The sequence below is a fragment of the Oncorhynchus clarkii genome, chromosome 23 (assembly GCF_045791955.1).
Source record: "Oncorhynchus clarkii lewisi isolate Uvic-CL-2024 chromosome 23, UVic_Ocla_1.0, whole genome shotgun sequence".
Classification (NCBI taxonomy): domain Eukaryota; kingdom Metazoa; phylum Chordata; class Actinopteri; order Salmoniformes; family Salmonidae; genus Oncorhynchus; species Oncorhynchus clarkii.
This window is the reverse complement of record NC_092169.1, coordinates 637932-650964: the sequence shown is the minus strand read 5'-3', so window position 1 is coordinate 650964 and position 13033 is coordinate 637932. Positions and strand designations below refer to the sequence as shown.

Sequence of the window (13033 nt, the reverse complement as noted above, 5' to 3'; positions counted from 1 at the left end):
ATCTCAAGAATTTAAATTAAGAAAAAGGACTATATGGAAGCTTGTGTGCATCAGGGAGGGGCAATTGAATGCAAGTTTAACCAAAAATGTGAACTTGTTAAAACATTTCTATTCTATCTATCTATATGTAATAGTGTTGATGTGTTATGCTCCGACGCACTCAGTTTTCCACCACAAAACACCATAAAATGGCCAAATAGAGTATAATCAGCTTACCTGCTTCTACACAATGATTTGACTATAAGGTGTTCCTTTTGAGAAAATAATGTACAAAATGAGTTTTATCAAATTGAAACAAGAGTTCAGTTCACGTTAAGAGGGATGACCTTAAACCTGAGGGACACATGTAAATTAATCACTATTCACATTAAAGCTGCAATATCTAACTTTTTTGGCGACCCAACCAAATTCACATAGAATTTTTTATTTTTTTTCTCATTGAAAGAAAGTCTAATAAGTAGTAGAACTGTTCTAGTTGTGCTATTTCTATGCTTCCCATTCTTAAGTTTTGTTTGTGCAACTTTTACTTTCAGTTTTGTACACTAGCTTCAAACAGCTGAAAATATCATATTTGGAGTTATGGAAAATATATTTCCCAGCGGTTTAGATGGTACAATGATTCTCTACATTATTACTTGCTTGTTTTGTCACAAACTGAAATTTGGCTAAATATTCTAATTTTAGCAACCAGGAAATGGCAGAGCGATTTGTATATAGTGCATCTTTAAATAAGTAATTAATTTGGGCTTTACAATGATGGTGAAAACGTAGGGACAATCTTGGGGTTAGGGATTTTAAATCTTCCTAGAAGTTGGACAAACAGGATGTAGGACATGCCAATAATGGGATTCTTTTATGAAAACACACTGCTATTGGAATTTCTAACATGGTTTAGTTAGAGCATAGATGTATGTGATCCAACTGTTTTATCGGCTTTTTATGGTAGTTATGCTGTCGACATCAGGAGGATACGATTTGAGAGCACTAGTTGGCTCCACAAGCTGTAAGTAGCTTTGACTGCATGCTCAGCTGACCGTGCATTCAGAGCCATCCAGTGGCTCACCACACTACAAACTTTATTTTGCCATGGTCCTGTGAAGCAATTATAATGACAGTCCACCACAACATGCTCGAGAGGCTCCTGATTAGCAAGGGGTAGTCTGTTTAATATCATTGTGTATTAAAAACACAGTTTTACTATCATTGTGAGGGGTTTTCTCCAGTGGTTTGAAATGGCTATTGGGCTTCCTGGGAAAACTTTGATCGAGGTTGCAGCAGTAACCAAGGGGACAGGGCTTAGCGAAGGGTGAATTGTTATATTATTGATTGCATATTTACATGTCATATACTATTTATTGATAGACCCTGGATCTGACCAAACCGGCGACATTTCGTGACCTCTCGAAACCAATGGGAGCCCAGACAGAGAAGAGGAGAGACATGTTTATTCAGAGATTTAATGAAGTGGAAAATAGTGAAGGTAGTGTACCATACCATGTGCTGATGTTGTACTAACTACAACCCCTACTGCAACAACTCAACACTTTAATTTCACATTACACTGCCCACAGTTCTAACATTACTGATATTTAACATGTGTGGCCTACAATCTGAAGCAATACAGTGTCAAATCACATGATTTTCTCATAGTTCATTACAGGATGCATTTTGTGTTGTATTGGTTATTCATGTCTGAGTATTTTGGCTGTTCTAGGTGACCTGGCAGTGAGGTGTCACTACTGTACCCACTATTCTTCGGCCATCATCGTGTCTTCCTTCCTCGTTCGGATGGAACCCTTCTCACACACCTTTCTGACCCTACAGGTGAGAGGTCAAGGGTCAGTTGCTCTGTTTGGCTCATTACATCTTGGCATGTGCCCCCATTGGCCAGTGTTTTTCAACCAAGGTCCAGGAGAGCTACATGGTGTGCAGGCTTTTTTTCTAGACCAACCGGAACACACCTGATTCAGCCAGTTGGTCAGTTGAAGTTGTATTCGTGCAAGGCTGGAACAGAGGCCTGTACATACTGTATCTCTTTTTTCCATAGTACTGTTTCACTGGTGTATGCTGAGCTAAAGAGCAAGCACAGTACATGAAATACAACAAATATTTTACCAGAAAATGTCGAAATAGTATTTTTGGCTTTTCTGTAGATGTCATAAAACGAATAATCCTTAAAAAGATTATCAGGTACTTTTGTATACTTTTTAGCCTGTAGTTCTGAAAGTAGCGCTCACAAGCAAAAAGTGGTCCCTGAAAATTGCGTACTACGTCACATATGTGTCATTGCTATCTCTCTATCACTCTGCTATATGTACATCTTGCTAGCTGTCACTCAAATGGCAAGGCGCTGAAGCTCATTGGCTAGAACTGGAATTGCTAGGGGGCTGGCTCACGTTGGGGAAAATGTAGGGAAAATGGTGCAGCACAGCTTCCAGAAAAACAGTCGCTTTCAAACTAGAGAGTTTGTGGCTAATTGAGGTAAAACAATAATTCTGCTCATAGATTATGCATGTATGAACTACCAAAGTTGCAGAGCATGTCTTTAATGACTGCCTCCTTATTTTGGACTCGCTGGATTCCATATCAGCTTTTTAATTTAGAAACAAATTAATTTAAATGAGATTTCAATAAATACCGAACAAAACTATAAACGCAACATGCAACAATTTCAACGATTTTACTGTATAAGGAAATCAGCCCATTGAAATAAATAAATTAGACCCATTAAATCCGATGGATTTCACATGACTGGGAATACAGATATGCATCTGTTGGTCAGTATCTGTTGTGACCACCACACTTTGCATAGAGTTGATCAGGTTGTTGATTGTGGAATGTTCTCCCACTCCTTTTCAATGGCTGTGCGATTTGTGGTGGTCACAGGATTTGTGTACAGATCCTTGCGACATGGGGCCATGCATTATCATGCTTATACATGAGGTCATGACAGTGGATGAATGGCACAACAATGGGCCACAGGATCTTGTCATGGTATCTCTGTGCATTCAAACTGCCATTGATAAAATGCAATTGTGTTCATTTTCCGTAGCTTATGCCTGCCCATACATAACCCAACCTCCACCATGGGGCACTCTATTCACAATGTTGACATCAGCAAACTGCTCGCACACACGACGCCGGTTGGACGTACTGCCAAATTCTCTAAAGCAACTTTGGAGTCGGCTTATGGTAGAGAAACAAAGATTAAATTATCTGGCAAAGCTCTGGTTAACATTCCTGCAGTCAGCATGCCCTCAAAACTTGAGACATCTGTGGCATTGTGTGGTGTGGCAAAAAGGCACATTTCAGAGTGGCCTTTTATTGTCCCCGGCACAAGGTTAACCTGTGTAATGATCATGCTGTTTAATTAGCTTCTTGATATGCCACACCTGTCAGCTGGATGGATTATCTTGGCAAAGGAGAAATGCTTACTAACAGGGATATAAACAAATTTGTGGACACAATATGAGAGAAATCATATTTTTGTGCCTATGGAACTTTTCTCTGATCTTTTTTTTTCAGCTCAATTAACATATGTGTATGTTACATACACTTTATATGTTGTGTTTATATATTTGTTCAGTGTATATTAAGCAAATAAATGTGGTAACATTACAAAACAAAAGAAGAATCTCATTTGGTTGTAAAAGCTGCTGATTTCCAGTCTAGGAATCCAATAGATGCTAATGAGAAGGTCTGCATATTTGATAGTCATCATCAAACAATAAAACAATCAAGATATTAGCTTGTTGAAAACACAGTGCTCACTTTTTCCTTTCAACCCCAGACTAGTGTGTGCAGTTGCAGTAATATCTATAACTTGATTTATGTCCCTAACAGAGTTTAGCCAGTATGGGTGTTATTCTCATTGAATAAAGGTAATTGTTTTGCAGTAAATTACATTCCTCCTCATGGCATCTCTATCAAGGGGTTAGAAGATTTTATGGAAAAATTAAAAGCTTCAGTCAACGTCTGGATGTCAAGAATGAAAACGTGTTTAATATGGTTTAGGTTACTTTATTAAATGTTTCTATTCCAAAGTTTGGTTTGCAATGAAAAACGCTGCATCTTCTGCCATTACGCACACATGTGCACGAATGTGTGCACGCAAGAGCACACGGACATACTGTACATTCTTACCCACTTCTTATGTCAATCCAGCCACACAAAGGTACAGGTAGCTTAAGTAACAATGACATGCCTGTGTGAGTGAATGAGTGGACAGCTAAAGTTGATGTCGCTCTCTCTCTCTGTGTCTCTTTCTCTCTCTCTCTCTCTCAGGGAGGGTATGACATAGCAGAGAGGATGTTCCATAGTGTGAAGAAGGACTGGGACTCCGCCTCCAGAGACAACATGAGCGATGTCAGAGAGCTGATCCCAGAGTTCTACTACCTACCTGACTTCCTGGTTAACACAAACCACTTCAAACTAGGTGTGTATTGTGTGTGTGTGTGTGTGTGTGTGTGTATTTTGATGGTGAATATGTATTCTGAAGATGGTTGTGTCTGTCTCCAGGCTGTATGCAGGACGGTACCACTCTAGGGGACGTTGTCCTCCCTCCCTGGGCTAAGGGAGACCCCCGGGAGTTCATCAGAGTTCACCGAGAGGTCAGTTGCCTTTCACGCATGCTGTTAGTTGTACACCAAACATATCTTCTAGTCTGCCGACCACGTAAAGTTGCCATGAATACAAGAAGTACAGTAGGATGAAACATTTACTGTTACATTTATATTTTTTGTTTTTTTCACCTGAGAAACATTCCCACAAACACCCACAGTGCATCACCCCTGGAAAAGTTTAGGGGTTAAGTGCCTTTCTAAGGGGGCACAATGGCTGGAGATAGCACAGGGATGTCGGTTCTTGTCATTCTAATTCTATATTTTTAGGACTGACTGCTCTCAGTGTGCTAGTGTTTTAGCTGTTATCCATCTTAGTGATATCCCTTATTCTTTAGGCCCAGTCACTTCTTAACAATTTTAAAGAAAGGGGTAAACATTCATGCTGTCCCGTTAAGTTGGGCTCGGGGTTGAACCAGAAAGAGTGAAATTGTTTTCTGCACTTAAATAGATAATCAGCTCTTGTGCTCATCAACAAATGCCTATTATAAATAGGTTAAAGGCTTGTTTTACTGTGTTTAAAACCACTGGCATTACAGGATAACAGGCTTTTCAGAGCCATTAAGAACACACACAATACACTCTCTCATAACTCTGTTACTACTGCCTGACACTCGGGATGAATGCCTGCTCTCTCTCTCTCATTCTCTCTATTTTTCTCTCTCTTTTTTCCCCCTTTCACTCTCGCTATATTTCCTCCCCCTCCACTCCACTCCAGGCCTGTATGGTGTTTATCAGTCTGTAATCTCATAAAATCTCATATTGCCTCCAATTCCCACCAAATTAGCTGTTTTAACTGCATGTTTATTCTTCCTGATATGCAAATGAACTCCATATGGAACAATATGAACAATAGAAAGCAGTTATGAGACTGAGATCTGTTGTTATTAAGGTCTCCTTAACGGAGACTTCTGGTCATAATGTCCACTATTTCTAATGTTCAAAACATGTCTCTAATTCAAGCTAATTCAAGGCAAATGATTCTGTAATTCTGTGATTCGGTCGTGATGAGAGTATTAGCTCACAACATTTTCCTGCTCCTCACTTTTAAATGGACTCATGTAGGAAATCATACCTGAGTAATCTGATAGATACTGGGCTCTCTAATGAGTTTCTGTTTCCTTGTTCACACTTTGAGTCATAAATCAGAGGTTATAAAAGGCTTAGATTTGTTTGTATCACATACTGTTGCGGATGAATGATGGTTTTAGGGTTAACTCTCCTATCCGAGTTGCTCCTGGTTTGTATGTGGCTAGAAGGCCCTCCTCGTACATTTTCATATATTCAACCATACTGTAAATGCCAGTCAACAAAGAATTGGATGTTTCTTGAGTGCATTTATATTACTGTGCGTGTGTCTGTCTGTCCGTCCGTCCATCCATCCGTATGTTCATACAGTGGTTGCTCAACTTAAAGTTTGGAGATTATGCTGCGGGACATAGAGGTAATTTGTGGTTTAGTACAATACCCTGCGTCACTGCTTCAATGCTCCAGACCACCGCAAGGGGGAGTTAGAGCACTGTTTATGCTTTTGAGAGCCATATAGATTGCAAAATAATTGGGAAGAGATTTTCAATGGCACGTTTTATGAATTGACACACAATGTTCCGTTCCCCCTGAACAATAGTGTAAGAATTGCTTGTCCTGTGTCTTGCACGCACACCCAAAAAAATAAAAACATTTTTGTTTCTACTTGATCAGAACAAGCTGTTACTGGATTGTAGCGTATTTTCTAACTAAAACTGTTGTAACACTACGGTTTTAATTCTAAGAGAAACGAAAATGACCTGGACCTGGATGCCATGTACAGTATCATAGTCTCTAAAAGGAAAAATATTACCACCGTCTCTTGCGCAAGTCATTTTCCTTTTTATAATGCATCCTTACTTACAAAGCGATTATTATTATTATTATTATTAGATATTCTCACAGTGCATATTTGTAAACCCCAAACTCTAAAAGTAATTGGAAAGGTAGATGCAAATTATTTGTGACATTGTTGTTACAATAAAGAATGTAAACAATATGCTGTGTTTTTATTCACAGTAGTGATGGACAGCTAGAGGAATTTTGAAAACAGGTTTTCAAACACCTGTTTTTCACATGTACTGTAGCAAGTGTAGCCCATCATGCAAACATTTTTTCCTATTAGCAGGACAACTGTAGGTGTGAAAATCCCCCAAGTTTTTATGTATTCGATGCTTAAGTACTCTAAAGTGTTACATTTCTAACTCAAGACCTAATGCAACCGCAAATTATCAGAGAACCATATAGATTGCAAAATAGATGGGAAGAGATTCCAACTCACATGGTTTATGAATTGACATGCAACTCTTCAATGCCCAGCTGCTGTAGGTGCGAAAATCCCCCAACAGTTCTTTATCAACATCTTTATGCTTTCATTAATAAAATAAAGAGAAAAAATATACTCAAAAAGCAGATGTTTATTTAAACTACATTTTAGTTGCACTCCCCCCCCCAGCTCCACGACCACAGGCCAAACCTTGCTGAGATGATCAATGTATTTGTTGCACTGTTGTATCGGCTATTCCTCAAGCCAAAACATCTTGATGGACTTCACCAGTTGGGGCGGCAGGTAGCCTAGTGGTTAGAGCATTGGGCCAGTAACCAAAAAGTTACTAGATCGAATCCCCGAGCTGACAAAGTAAAAATCTGTCATTCTGCCCCTGAACAAGGCAGTTAACCCACTGTTCCTAGGCTTTCATTGTAAATACGAATGATTTCTTAACTGACTTGCCTAGTTAAATAAATATAAAATAAAACCAGTTCATCTTTGCTTGTACTGTAGCCTTGGCAGAGTTACGGACTCATGTTTTCAGTTGATGCCAAACAAGTTAGATTGGGTTTAAATCAGGAGACCTATACATGTAGAGATGAAATACATATTTTGAGATATACTGTAGGCCTACCGTAGGTGTTGTAGGTCTTTTATTTATGTATTTATTTATATTTTACTACATAAAGGTCTACTTACTCTGCTGGTGTCTAGACCCAGTTTATGCCCTCATTTGCAATGCAAACCTGGGCGGCGGTATGTTTGGGTCATTGTCTGTATTTGGAGAAGAAAAAAAACATTTAGCCTAACAGCCAACATTAGGTACAATAATATAAATATAAATGTTTAGTTATGTTTAGGCCTATGTAAATAGGCCTAAACATAACAAAATATTGCCATAAGTAGTCACTCAGCTGCTTGATGAAATCTTCCATCACCTCTGTGACAATGCTGCGGTTAATTCTTTGTCTTCCTTGCCTGGTGGCGGCCCGTCAGGAAGTCCAGGATCCAGTTGCAGAAGGAGGTGTTTGGTCCCAGGGTCCTTTGCTTATTGATGAGCTTTGAGGGCACCATGGTGTTGAACGCTGAGCTGTAGTCAATGAATGGCATTCTGACATAGGATTTGAAGCAATAGCTTGCCGGGTAACTGTTTTAGCACCATTTCACGCTGCTCTGAGACAAGCATGGGACGGACTGGTCTTGATAAAACAATGAGATTTTTATTTTCACTGAATCGCTGTTTGGTTGTTGGTTAGCCTACAATTAGGGTGTGGAAACGGTCATGTTGTACAGTGCCAGGGTTTTGCTTTTATAGAAACACCATAATATTAATCAAACTTTTGAAGTTCAATTTAAAATCAATCCCATATACTATGTTCTTACAAAAAACGTTTTTAAATTTTTTAGTACAGCCAATATTACAAAAAGTCATGCTTCTCAAAGATGCCCTCTCGTGGTCATACTAGCACTAACTAACATTATATTATAGCATTGTATATAGACTTATTTTTCTACTGTATTATTGACTGTATGTTTGTTTTACTCCATGTGTAACTCTGTTGTTGTATGTGTCGAACTGCTTTGCTTTATCTTGGCCAGGTCGTAATTGTAAATGAGAACTTGTTCTCAACTTGCCTACCTGGTTAAATAAAGGTGAAAAAAAATGTATAACATTTTTATGACAACAATGGTTGACAATTAAATAACGTGCCATAGAATTCTGCGGCAGCCCTCAAGGTGTGTTGCAGTATGACACAACTTTTACAGGAAGAACCACTGTATGTGGTTGCATGTACGTTTGTGTTGTATCTTACTATTTTGCTCTGTCCCCCAGGCTCTGGAGAGTGAGTATGTTAGCTCCCACCTCCACCTATGGATCGACCTGATCTTTGGGCACTGCCAGCAGGGACCAGCCGCTGTAGAGTCCCTCAACACATTCCACCCCTACTTCTACGCCCAGAGAGGGAAAGGGACAAGGGGGCAGGATGCACTCAGAGACCCCCTCATCAAGAGTACCATCCAGGGATACGTCAATAACTTTGGACAGGTTCCCAAACAGGTAGGAAGGAGAGAAGCCTTGACAATCTACCATTACACACATCTAGGAGGTACTGGTTGTAGAAATGGGGTATATTTCAGTTGGCTCTTGATTTGTGCCAGATTTAGCCAGTGATGGCCAAAGTGAGGGTTGTCTCTATGAATGACCTCTACCCTTTGACACCTCAGCTGTTCAACAAGCCCCACCCTCCTCGTGCCGGCTCAAAAAAGGAGGGATCAGCACCCGCCCAGCCAACCCCCTTTTTCTTCAGACTGGACAAGCTCAAACCCTCCATTCAACCATTCAAAGGTAAAGTTCCAATTATAACACGATCATAACATTACTCAAACGTTCTGTGCCACTCTCAACACTGTCTAGCACTATTCAATCCCACACAAACCGTATCCAAGCACTTCTCTAACAATACCCCAAAACAGTAGAATCAGGAGAGCTGTGCTTTACTTTTCTGACTTTATTTTCCCTGTGGGGAAAAATTGTTTGCAGTACTATGTGGAAATCACAGAAGGCTGCTGAGAGGAGGACTTCTCATAATAATGAATGGAATGGTATCAAACCCATGGAAACCATGTGCTTGATGAGTTCGATCACCATCCCAAAAATTCAGTTCCAGCCATTGCTATGAGCCCGTCCTCCCCAATTAAGGTGCCACCAATCTCCTGTTGTGAATATTTAAAAGGCGTTACAAAGAACTAGACTTGTATACAGAAGTGCGAGCGTATGCAGTGTGTGTACGCAAGAAAGACTCATGTATTTAATAATTTTCATTCACCTTATTATTTCAAAATAACGTTTTTGTACCTCAATTATTTTATCTAACAGCGTTCCTCAATTATTTTATATACTAGATGGGCCAGGTCCATAGGGAGCAATAGGAAGAGGTTGGCAAGACACTCTTCATAGGGTAATTTACCCAGCACACACACACAGATCTGCTACTACGGACCTACAATATTGAGATGGACCCACCAGCGAAGCCTTGCTTAATAATCGGATTAGCCATTCTGAAGGAGATGAGCTGAATGTGTGTGTATGTTGAGGCGATGCATACCTTCCTGCATATTACATCTCAGAGTGTTGTCTGAACAAGAAGCATGTAGAGATGACTAGAGAGAAAGATATTAAGGTGATATTAAAGGATATTATTAAGGGTAATGTTGAAACATTCTCCAGGCTCTTTCTGCTTCCAGGGGATTTGGAAGGTAAAGGTGGCGATAGGAAAATAAATATTTTTCCCATCCAGGTTGGAGCAGATCAATTAAAGGCACAATTACAGCACGCCAGATACACAAACATCCTGATCCTTATAAAGGTGTATGTGTATCCCCTAGGGCCGGGTGGCAGTGTATGGTCTGCAATGCAATATGGGATATTCATTTAATTGAATGAAATTCCGCAGAAGTTGGGAAACTCTTTCATGTGACGGTTTTGAAGTAGGACTATTATTATTATTTTCCCAGGTAATTTGATCCATGTACTTGGTGGCAGGGATTAAGTGTAGCCGATACTACGCCATCTAAGTTTACTAAGGAACTCTTTCCATAAATATATAGCACACAGATACAAACAATCTGGTGGGAGCGTGCAACCTGGTTCACACAGACTGGAGGCTGAGACTGAAATAACGCGAGGAGATTTTATGGAGTTAAAAAACATTTTAACCTTTATTTAACTAGGCAGGTCAGTTAAGTTAATAACAAATTCTTATTTTCAATGACGGTGGCTTAGGATCAGTGGGTTAACCGTCTTATTCAGGGGCAGAACGACATATTTTTACCTTGTCAGCTCGGGGATTTGATCTTGCAACCTTTCGGTTATTAGTCCAACCCCTAACCAATAGGTTACCTGCCGCCTATAACGAGTTCTAGGGGAGTCGTGTAAAGGCCACCCATAACATCCACATAACTGCAAGACAGAGACAACTGGTGACAGTATGATTGTCTGAATCACTGAATAACTCGGCCTATCAGTCCATATTATATTGTAAGGAATAACAGCAATTCAACCAGCTCAAGGACTAAACCAACTCAAATCAAAATGGTGCCAAACACTAAAGAAAAAAACATTCAAATCAATAGCTAAATTTAAACTGTAATGTTATTTGCGTAACCCTGGTTCTGATAATATGTGTGAGATATATCACTATGGGGATTTGCTTTAGTGGATTCTATAACTGAAGTACCAATCACAGTCTGTTGGAGACTGACAGACTGGTAATTCTCTATCATGCCTCTCTTCATTGCGCTCTAGCGAGCAAGGAAACACAGTGAAATATCTCACTCATATTATCATAGAACCATGGTTATGCAAGTAAAGCTAAGTTCTATTTGAAATATATTGTTTCGATATCTCACTATGGGGAAATAGACTACCCCCATATCGAGACATGCTCTCCAAAGCCAGACTATTTCCAACCCTTCAGAAGCTCTGACACTAAGGAAGTATATACCAACAAAAGTGCAGTGACATCCAGCAGGTAAAAAAATCATAAATGTATCAGGTGTGGTTCAAATAGCCATAGTGATAATCTATTGTTGAAGGAGATGCTTTTGGACCAGCGGAGGCTTCTGAGTTTAGGACGGCTCATAATAATGGAACGGAATGAATGGAATGGCATCAACACATGGAAAGCATGTGTTTGTTGTATTTTATACCATTCCACTAATTCCGCTGCAGGCATTACCATGAGCCTGTCCTCCCCAATTAAGGTGCCGCCAACCTCTAGGGTTTCGAATAGTGCCCAAGAAGTGGTCATACTTCTGATGGAATGAGCCCTTCCGGGCCGCAACCCTTGCTGTCATTCTTTCCAACATAACAGCCTCCTCTACCCAAAAGGACAGTGAGAGAGAGGCTTCCCCTTGCAGGTAGGTGCCCAAGAAACAAAGAGGTAGTTCTAGCTCTTCTCCATTACTCTCGCTCCATCCAAGTTAAGACGAAACAAGCATAGTTGTTGCTAACCTTGTGCATAAAAGTTGGGGTCAGGTAACAAGGTAACCTAGGAGAACCCGGGGCAACTGTAGGCACGAATTGTGGACTGATATGTCGTGCAGCTCACTCGCTTGCAGGCGGGTAGACTGCACAGAAGGAGAGGTGTTACCTCTCTGCACTTTCCATCGGCTGTCAGGAAGCCTCAAGCGCAATAGAAAAGTCCCAAGACTGGGCTAAATGTCTGGAGACTAGGCGCCTGGAGACTAGGCGCAAGCGATGCGCATACTCTTTCAACGACATGCGCAGACCAGCTGGACATATTCAATCTCTCCCTATCCCAGTCTTCTGTCCCCACATGATTCAAGATGTCCACCATTGTTCCTGTACCCATGAAAGCAAAGGTAACTGAACTAAATGACTATCGCCCCGTAGCACTCACTTCTGTCATCTTGAAGTGCTTTGAGAGGCTAGTTAAGGATCATATCACCTGTACCTTACCTGATACCCTAGACCCACTTTAATTTGCATATAGCCCCAATAGATCCACAGACAATGCAATTGTCACCATACTGCACACTGCCCTATCCCATCTGGACAAGAGGAATACCTATGTAAGAATGCTGGTCATTGACTATAGCTCAGCCTTCAATACCATAGTACCTTCCAAGCTCATCATTAAGCTTGGGTCCCTGGGTCTGAACCCTGCCCTGTGCAACTGGGTCCTGGACTTCCTGACGGGTCAGCCCCAGGTGGTGAAGGTAGGAAACACCCCCACTTCGCTGATCCTCAACACAGGGACCCCACAAGGGTGCGTGCTCAGCCCCCTCCTGTACTCCTTGCTCACCCATGACTGCGTGGCCACGCATGCCTCCATTTCAATCATTACGTTTGCAGACGACACAACAGTTGTAGGCCTGATTACCAACAATGATAAGAAAGACTATAGGGAGGAGGTGAGGACTCTGGCGGAGTGGTACCAGGAAAATAACCTCTCCCTCAACGTCAACAAAATGAAAGAGCTGATTGTGGACTTCAGGAAACAGCAGAGAGAGCAGTGAAGAAGGTGAAAAGCAACAGCATCTCTTCAACCTCAGGAGGCTGAAGAAATTTGGCTTGGCCCCTAAGATCTTCACA

At 40.8% G+C, this 13033-nt stretch overlaps 1 protein-coding gene across 1 annotated transcript in view; it reads left to right on the top strand.

The window, feature by feature from the left end:
- Positions 1-13033, top strand: part of LOC139381891 (WDFY family member 4) — a 158879-nt gene that overhangs the window by 122123 nt on the left and 23723 nt on the right. Inside the window, exons 53-58 of the mRNA XM_071125743.1 lie at positions 1363-1480; positions 1715-1824; positions 4285-4435; positions 4519-4610; positions 8750-8974; positions 9142-9262. Coding sequence (XP_070981844.1) covers positions 1363-1480; positions 1715-1824; positions 4285-4435; positions 4519-4610; positions 8750-8974; positions 9142-9262 — 817 coding nt within the window. The remainder of the gene's footprint in view (positions 1-1362; positions 1481-1714; positions 1825-4284; positions 4436-4518; positions 4611-8749; positions 8975-9141; positions 9263-13033) is intronic.